This window comes from Pinus tabuliformis, chromosome 8 (genome assembly GCF_031772625.1).
Source record: "Pinus tabuliformis cultivar Carrire ecotype Pingquan chromosome 8, CPIR1, whole genome shotgun sequence".
Classification (NCBI taxonomy): Eukaryota; Viridiplantae; Streptophyta; class Pinopsida; order Pinales; family Pinaceae; genus Pinus; species Pinus tabuliformis.
Window position 1 is genome coordinate 1065013838 of NC_142294.1, and position 9732 is coordinate 1065023569.

The 9732-nt window shown below is 35.9% G+C and overlaps 1 protein-coding gene across 1 annotated transcript; it reads left to right on the forward strand.

The window, feature by feature from the left end:
* Positions 1-5737: 5737 nt before the first annotated feature.
* On the forward strand, positions 5738-9366 carry LOC149239013 (sugar transport protein MST3-like). Its single transcript, XM_089373289.1, has 4 exons — positions 5738-6228; positions 6365-6684; positions 6821-7447; positions 8525-9366. Exons 1-4 carry the CDS (start codon positions 6090-6092, stop codon positions 9044-9046), a joined length of 1608 nt encoding a protein of 535 aa, XP_089229415.1. The 5' UTR covers positions 5738-6089; the 3' UTR covers positions 9047-9366.
* Positions 9367-9732: the final 366 nt, after the last annotated feature.

Below are 9732 nucleotides of genomic sequence, written 5' to 3' on the forward strand. Positions count from 1 at the left end.
TATTAATATATTTCAAAATCATATATATTATACAAAAAATTGTCTCACCATGAAAATAAACCTTAGTGTTTGTAATATTTATATTAGGGTTTACCAATGTTGGGTTTATAATATTAGTCCCTTGGGTTTAATATTATTCCCTTGGGTTCATAATCCCTTGGGGTTTTAGTATTAATCCCTTAGGTTTATAATATTAATCATTGTCAACCATGATCAATCATAACCAACCATGTTCAACCATGGTCAAACAAGGTTGGATATGGAAATCAAGCTTGGTTAACCATGGTCAAACGTTGTGTCCAATAATGATTGTCTCAATATAAAAATTAATCATGGTCAACCATGGTTGACCATGGTTCAACGTTTCATTATGACAAGGATTGTCTCTATATGGAAATCAACCATAGTCAATGATGGTCAACCATGTTTATTTTAGGGTTTATACGGTTTATATACCTTGGGTTTATAATTGTTATCCCTTAGGTTTATCATTCCCTTGGGTTTATTGATATAAGGGTTCATATTCCCAGGGTTTAACATTATTCAACAATGGTTAACCATAATCAACCATGGTCCAATGTCGCATTGTGACAAGGATTGTCTCAATATGAAAATCAACCATGCTCAACCATGTTTATTTTAGTATTTTTAATATTTATTGTAGGGTTTTTGTACCTTGGGTTTATAATATTAGTCCCTCGGGTTTAATATTATTCCCTTGGGGTTTTAGTATTAATCCCTTGGGTTTAATATTCCTTTGGATTTATAATATCAATCTGTTGGGTTTATTATTCCCTTAGGTTTATAATATCAATCATGGTCAACCATTATCAACTATGGTCAATCATGGGGTGTTAATATTAATCCCTTGGGTTATTTTTCTCTTTGGTTTATAATATCAGTCCCTTGGGTTATTTTTCTCTTTGGTTTATAATATCAGTCCCTTGGGTTTATTATTATCTTGGGTCTGTAATATCAATCATGGTCAACCATGGTGGGATGTTGCATTTTTAAGTTTCATTCTAAAACATGGACAATCATTGTCAATCATTGTCAACCAAAAACCATGGACAATCATTGTCAACCATGGTTGATCATGATCAACAATGTTTTATAGAATCAAACATGGTCAACCATGGTCAATCTTGGGTTTTTAGTATAAATCCCAATGGTTTGTTATTCCTTTGGGTCAAACATGGTGAACCATAGTCAACCATGCTCAAATGTCGCTTTGTGACAAATATTGTTTCAATATGAAAATCAACCATGGTCGAACGTCACATTGTGACATAGAATTAATTATTATTATTAATTATTATCATTATTATTATTAATTATTATCATTATTAAAAAAAATTGTAAGCTTGGTAGGACTCTCCGATTTTCGAGTTTACATGTCCATTATTTACCCCACTACGGGGTAGGGTAGCACAAGATTCAAACCCAAGATCTCTGGTTTGGTGAGACTTCATTCCACGACCATCACCACTTGAGCTACTCCAAGCGGACTTATCGTTATTAATTATTAGTATGTAAAGATGAATTAATTATTATTATTTTTATTTATTTAATTAATATTAATATTAATATTATTTTTGTTTGGTAAGCTTAGCAAGACTGCATCTTCACCATGTCCAATATATCACCTCAATCGCTACAGGGAATTGAACCAGTGACTTCACATCAAGGAGTTCCTTAACACAACACCCAATCACCGTCTATCCAAGACCACAGGGTCTTGGATAGACGGTGATTGGGTGTTGTGTTAAGGAACTCCTTGATGTGAAGTCATTGGTTCAAATCCCTATATCGATTGAGTTGATATATTAGACATGATAAAGATGTAGTCATGCCAAGCTTACCAAACAAAAATAATATATAAAATATTATTATTATTTATTCTAACAATAATTAACTATTTAACTATTATTTATTAATTTTTATTAGTAAATTATTTAATAAAAAATTATTATTATTATTATTATTATTATTATTATCAATGGTTTGTGTCATAGATAGAAATGAAGCCTTATGGGTATATCAACCACATTTACTAAAGCAATTATTGTTATTATTAGATAATTATTGTTATGAAGATTATTATTGTTAATTAATATTACTAATATTATTATGAGTTAATATTATTATTTTTTTGTGTAAGCTTGGTGGTACTCCCTTTTCTATTAAATTTTCATAAACAAATAGTCAAATATGGTTTTCAAAATACTACTGGTGGCCTCAACCTGCCTGGAGGAAACCAGGACTGTTGGTCACATATCCGCATCAAAACCTGTTCAAAATTTAAATAGTTTAATGCTTATCATCCAGGCCGCATTTGCTACTTTATCTACTATATGCTTCATACTTAAAATTTTAATGCTAATCGACATAATAACAAAATTTTGCTAGCTGGACTTTTGCTTTATTCATCTGAGGATTCTACTGGAGTTGGGTCTTTCGCACTTGACCCAGGTGCTTCACTCTGTAGCAGTGTCTGGATCTTCTTTTCCATTCTCTTCAAGCAGAGATTGTTATAATATTGTTGCATTTGAATTCACTGGATCTCCTTCTGGAGATCTTTTAGGCTTGGTTCTGCTTGTTTGTCCACTTCTGGCTATTCTCTATCCTTGTAAGTTGTCATTGCTTTAGCCAAAATGTTTGTCATTACCCAATATTGTTGGATGGTCTGCCTAAATAATGTTTGGCGACCTCGGGTATGACCTGGATCTTGAATTATAGGCTCCGATTTTGCTACAGGAATTTATTTGTTTTCTATATTGGCATTTAACTCCCCTTCCCATTCAACCATGACCACTTTTACTTCAGTTGAGGTTCCTACATAGTGGGCATTGATTAGATTCTACATGCTTTACTGTCCTATTTTTCTACCCCTTTTCCTTGGTGGTTTGCTTGCTAATGTCTCTGGACCTTTCATTTTCTGATCATCTTTTTCCTGTTCTTCTGCTCCCTTTTCGTCCCTGTTGTGTGCCTTCATTTACCATCTTTGTTTGCTCTCTATTCTTATAGTCCTTGCACTCTTGTGCCCTTTCTTGATTCAAATTCCACTGTGTCAGGGCCAGATGAACACTACATTTTATTCTATCTGTAATGTGAACGAGTAGTAAAACATTAAAATCAGGAATAATTTTGTCCTTAGTATTCTTACTTTGTTTTATGGTTTGTGTTTTGGCCTTTTCTCTTCCATTTTTTTTTGCATTCTTCCCATCATTGTCATTTTGAAACCACTCTGTTACATTCTCAATCCTCGACTCTATGCCCCCTCTGCTTCTCATTCCCCATGAGGATCCCAGGTAACCCCCTCCATGTTCATGGTCTAGCGGGCTAGAGATTTTCACGCCGTCTTTAAGGGAGCTGAACTTTGTCGGCCTTCCGCCACTGGGACGGACCCCCTCTTCACTTTTCTGTGATGCGGTTTCCTTAGGCTGACAACCCTACCCACTGACCTCCCAGGGTGCTCTTTCTCCTTCCTTTCACTGCCCTTTTGAACTAGAATTTGCCCTTTCCTATCCCTCTGATCTAGATTTTTATCCACGTGCTGCGAGTTTCCCCCCCATCTCCATGCTATCCTCCCTTGGTTTTTTTGCTCGTTCCAGTGTTTATCCTTCTCCCCTCCCCGATCCAAGGGGCAGCAGCTCCCCCGACATCTCGTAGAGGCCTCCAGGCCTTTCGTCTTCTCAATTCTATGGTGGTTCCTACAGGCAAGTAGTCTAGAGTTTTCTCCAAGTTCTATTTCCCCTAGGCCTCTTACAGTGCCCTTTTTTCCCCACCCACCCCAACAAGATAACCATCCCTTTATACCATGAGATTATCCTCAGGAAATTACGGAGGGAGACACTTAAAATATCACTACTTTCAGCATCTATATGGCCCAACAGTCTTGTTCTTCCCCAAGACCAGTCGGTCATCTTACGGGGTTCGATTTTTTCCTCCCACCCTTCCCGGAAAGCTATCAAGTCGAACCCATTCCGGGTTAACAGACAATTATCCTTGAATACTTAAGATTTTCCATTCCTTCTCTCGACTAGAAGACCAATAACACAGAGCCAACATTTTTCTAGAGTATTCATTACTTTTCTCCTTAAATTCCAAATTCTTCTCAAATTCCATGGCATTGTTACCCTATCAACACAGGGGGAGGCTGTAAGTACATATTGGGTGTTGCTTACGAAAGTCGTTTGCTAGTTGTCACGCCTCGACTCTTAATGTTCACTAGCTTCATATACGCCTATCACCGTATAGGAACCACATTGGTCAATATAGTTGTGCTAGTTTTACTTAATAGTAAAAATTATATTAAACTATGTTGATATATTTCAAAATCATATATATTAAAAATTAAAAGATTATTGAAATTATTAATGTTAAAATAAAAATCACATATATTAAAAGTTTAAGGTCATTAAAATCATTAACATTAAAATACTTAAAAATTAAATATATCCCAAGAATAGAGGTTTTTGAAATTATTAATATCACGTTATCCCTTTTTTTTTATTCCATTACATAAATCGGACAACGAATCCCTTAAATATAAATAACAATATTTAAATGGAATATGCTACCCACCTAGCATTAAACTTGAATTTCACTCTACAGAACATGCATATGGACGCTTGCCTATTTTCCTGCTTAATATTAGCGATGCGAAGCGGTTTAAATATAGCATTTGTCATTGACACAGGTGCATAAAAACAAATCGAATTATAAAGATGCGAACGCAATTCTCCATTAAAAATAAAAAGTTAAGAAATAAAAACACCCTATATAGAATCGAAATTATTTTTAATAAATAAAAGTTATATTAAAATGTTTTAAAATATTTCAAAACAAATATATCAAAAGTCAAAAGATTATTGATGATTATTAACCTTGAAAGACTTCAAAATTATATATATTTGAAGTCGACAGATTATTAAAATTATTAATATTATATCATTTTAGAAGTCACATAAACCTCACAACGAATCGAATCGCTTATGTCTCACGAATAAATAATAATATTGAAATGGACGAACTACCCACCTAACACTAAATTTGAATTTCACTGTACAGAACATGTGATATCCAGCAACCTGCCTATTTTCCTGCTTAATATTGGTAAGATTTAAATATAGCATTTGTGGAAGATTTAAATATAGTATTTGACTTTGACATGCGACAAAAATAGCAGAAAACAAATCCAATTATAAAGATCCGAACTTGAATTTCACTATACAGAGCATGTCACATGCATGTGGTATGACATCCTGCCATCATACTTCGATAATTTCTTCCCACTTCTGACTTAAAATTACTGATGCAAAGTTGTTTATTGAGGCGTTGTCTGTGGAATGGTAAATTTGTTTTGATTTTGTTGGAATTTAATAAAAAAAAATTGTGAGTAAGAATGTTTAAATTTTATTTTTGACAGTGGAAATAGATTCAGTATTATAAAAAAAATTTAATTAATAATAATAAAAATAGATTTAATATAATAAAAAATCTAGATTAATAAAACTTAATAATTATAACTTGAATTTACAAAAAAAATAAACTAAATTTATTATAAATCATACCAGAAATTTACACATGTCAAAAATAAATTAAAACACAGTGTTTAGACATTGACATGGTGAATCCACACGCACCAATGACTAAAACACAATGTTTAAACATTGACATGGTGAATCCACACGCACTAATGCCAGATGATATTAAAAAACTGGTCGGAGGATAACCCAAACCAAAGAATTGGCCAGCACAAAGAGAGCGAGAACCATTTTTTTATCACTTGAATTCACCTTCCTCGTGAGAAATGAGAAATATATTATTCTTTGATTGACCCTTTCTGAAGATATCATCGCTGAAAGACTGGCAAAGGTGGAAATATTTTGGGGTTGCTGAGGATGGAGGAGCATTGACTGGTAGGAAGTTGAAACTAATACTCACCCGCGCACACCGATTACGGTGAAGGTTAGGCAGGTGCTCCAGTTTGTTCACAGTGGAGTTCCATCTGTGTTAAAATTCAAGTACTTAAGTAGAGGAGGAGAAGCCTGGACTTGTTGCTCAGTGCTCAGTGTGGAGTTATCATGGCAGGAGGTGGGTTTGTGGCCACTGGCCCTGTTGTGCAGAAGAACTATGCTGGTGGTTTGACTCTGTATGTGCTGGTCACTTGCATCGTTGCAGCCACAGGAGGGCTCCTCTTTGGCTATGACATTGGAATCTCAGGTAACAACACATAACTCTCAATCTTGGCTAACAACTGGAATCTTTCGTTTTTATTAGAAGTTGAAGTTCATAACCAATTTTGATGTCTGTAACAGAGGGTCATAACCAACTCAATTATCAATACATTGTTGTACAGGTGGAGTTACATCCATGCCGTCTTTCCTGAAGAAATTTTTTCCAGAAGTGTATAGGAAGGCATCCGCTGCCAAACCAAACAACTATTGCAAGTTCGACAGCCAGATACTGACTTCCTTCACTTCTTCCCTTTATATAGCTGGGTTGGTGTCGTCCTTCATGGCCTCGGCCACAACAAGAGCTTTTGGACGACAGAAGTCAATGCTGCTCGGAGGCTCAACCTTCCTCACTGGTGCAGCTTTAAATGGGGCTGCAGTCAATGTAGAAATGCTCATCCTTGGCCGTATTTTGCTTGGTTTAGGTGTGGGTTTCTCTGTCCAAGTAAGCTCATCTCTCAAGACTAGTTCTCCCTTATCCTTTCAAACAATTACACCCCTGTTTTTGCATTTTCCTTCCTTCTGTAAATCGGAGTAAGGGACTTATACTAAATGTTGATATGAATTGTCATGCTTCTCAGTCCGTGCCTATTTATTTGTCGGAAATGGCCCCTCCCAGAATGAGGGGAGGTCTCAACATTGGCTTCCAACTATTCCTAGGAATTGGGGTCCTTGCTGCAAATCTGATAAATTATCGCACTGCCAAGATCCAGAATTGGGGGTGGCGTCTCTCTCTGGGACTGGCAGCTGTCCCAGCGTTAATAATGTTGGTCGGTTCCTTTACCCTGCCCGACACCCCCAACAGTCTAATCGAAAGGGGGCAAATGGAGAAGGCCAGGGCCGTGCTGGAGAGGATCCGCGGCACGCCAAAGGTGGAGGAGGAGCTGCAAGACTTGATAGAGGCCACCGAGGTTTCGAAGACGGTGAAGCATCCCTTCCGCAACATTATCAAAAGGAAATACAGACCTCAACTGGTCATGGCTCTGGCCATTCCCTTCTTTCAGCAGCTCACCGGCATCAATGTCATCGCATTTTATGCTCCAGTTCTCTTCGGTACCATAGGATTTGGAGCAGATGCTGCTCTCTTGGCTGCAGTTATTCTTGGTGTGATGAATTTGGTTTCCATCATAATCTCCATATTCATCGTTGACAAGGTAGGACGGAGACCCCTGTTCCTCGAGGGTGGACTGCAGATGATCATCTGCCAGGTATGTTGCCTCCATTCCATTTGGTTTCCGTTTAAGTTCCTCATTCATACAGATCTTAGGTTTGCAACTGGTTTTTTCTCCCATTTATTGATTGATAGATTCAGAACTGAGATTGATCTGAATACCAATATTAAATAACATTCTTTATTTAAATGCAAAGAAGACTACATAACATCTATGAAATCCGTACATTCATATTTTTTATGCTCTTTGATATTGACTCTCAATATGTAATTTACTCTGTTTTCTTTTTTTGTTCTATGTGTCTATTTGTTTTCATATTCAGTTATTCACTCATCTTTTCATGCCAATAGGACAATGTAGTATCTCATTGTTAATTTCTCCTCGTTTACAGCAAGCATGGGCTTCACTCTCTGTTTGTATTTTTCAGTTTGGCTGTTTCAGCGATTGAATTATGATGATTTAGTCATTTTCTGTTTGTATTTTTCAGTCTGATGATCAATGATCACCTGGTCTGAATCTACAAATTATCTGTTTTTGTATAGACATATTTTGTAACAAGGCACCATGTTTCTGTGATTATTGTTGTTTAATGCTAATTGTATTGGTTTGATGAAAGGGTAAAACAATTTCATTTAGAGTAGTTTGGCTAGATTATAATTTAGTTTGGAAAATAATATAAAGTCAGGTAAGATTTTAACAAAACCTAGCTGAAATGTTTGGAAATTGGGATTATAGTTGTCAAGTTTCACAGTCTCAAGATTTTTGATGGCGCTGAATCCATTTCCACAGGTTGAATCAATTTCCACTACTCTAATCGTCAGATTTTTTGAAAAAATTCTAGCCAAATTCTTGCCAGAAATTTGTCATGAATTTGTAATTTCTGTAAACTACGTCAGTTCATTTACTTGTCCTGATCTTGCTACAATTTTTTCATTTGTTTTATTCATAATATTTCATAATGTAAATTTTCATTTTCATTTTGATTTGAATTTTGTTTTGGAAAAAAGAAATATTATTAACCATTAGACCTAGTCAACCATTAAATATAATCTTTCCCCAAATTTGATCAAGAAAGTTATGTTCACTCACTGAGTCTTGGTTCTTGCATTGCAGGTGTTGATTGCCGTGATCCTGGCTTTAAAGTTCGGAGACAATGGAATGAGCAAGGGATATTCATCCTTTACCGTGTTCTTGTTCTGCGCGTATGCCCTTGGCTTTGGATGGTCGTGGGGTCCTCTCAGCTGGTTGGTTCCCAGTGAGATTTTCCCCCTTGAAATTCGGTCCGCGGGGCAAACTATCAACGTTTCGGTAAATCTGTTGGTAACCTTTGTTTTGGCACAGGTTTTCCTGTCCATGCTCTGCCATTTTAGATTCGGCATTTTTCTGTTTTATGCCGCCTGGACAGTGACCATGACTCTGTTTGTCTATTTTCTCCTCCCGGAGACCAAAAATGTGCCTATTGAAGAGATGACACGAATATGGCAAGAGCACTGGTTTTGGAGCAAATTGAAATTAGATTATTCCACCCTTGCCCATGAGCCTGTCAAATCCTCCAACCTGCAGGTCCGCCAAAACAATCTGGAATTGGTAGAAAATGGCATCCCGACTTCTACCAGTGCACAGCAACAAAAATAAAACAAAAGGGAATGAGGAGATCTTTGAAGTTTAGAGGCAAAATGACCAAATTCACAGATTTATCATGCAAACACTTCAACTTCCTCCTTTGAAGGTGGCTCCCGTTATCAAGCTACTAATGTGAAATGCTGATTGTGATGAGTGTGTGCAGTAGGGGATCCGATTCGAATCGTGGTCAGTGAAATTGAATGATTTTTGTTTGTAAATGTAGTTGTCATAATCTGAGTTCTGAGTTGTGGGCATGACATCCTAGGTTATTATAATCCAGGGAGATTGGAAAAAAATAAAACGTTGAAATCACAATAATTTTTTAAAACTAAGTTGCTGGGTGGCATTCTTAAAATTATCCGCCATGAGAAATTCTTAAGTCAGGTTGTGGAGTTGGAACCCATGTTAAATTTTTGGGTCTATCTAAATTATAATAGAACTTCTTAAGTAAGGTTGTGCACTTGGAAGCCAGGTTTAATTTATTGAGTTTATGTAAATTATATAGTTTAAATTTATTCAAATGGTATTTTCAATGTTTCCCAACACTATTATTATATGTTTTGAATTATTTTAGATATTGAATCAAGGAGTGATAAATTAATTTTTGAATTTAAGTTTGAGATGTTAGATTGTTAGATTACTTTAAAGAGTGGTTTTCAAGTTTAATAATTTTGTGTATAATGTTTATAATAAATATC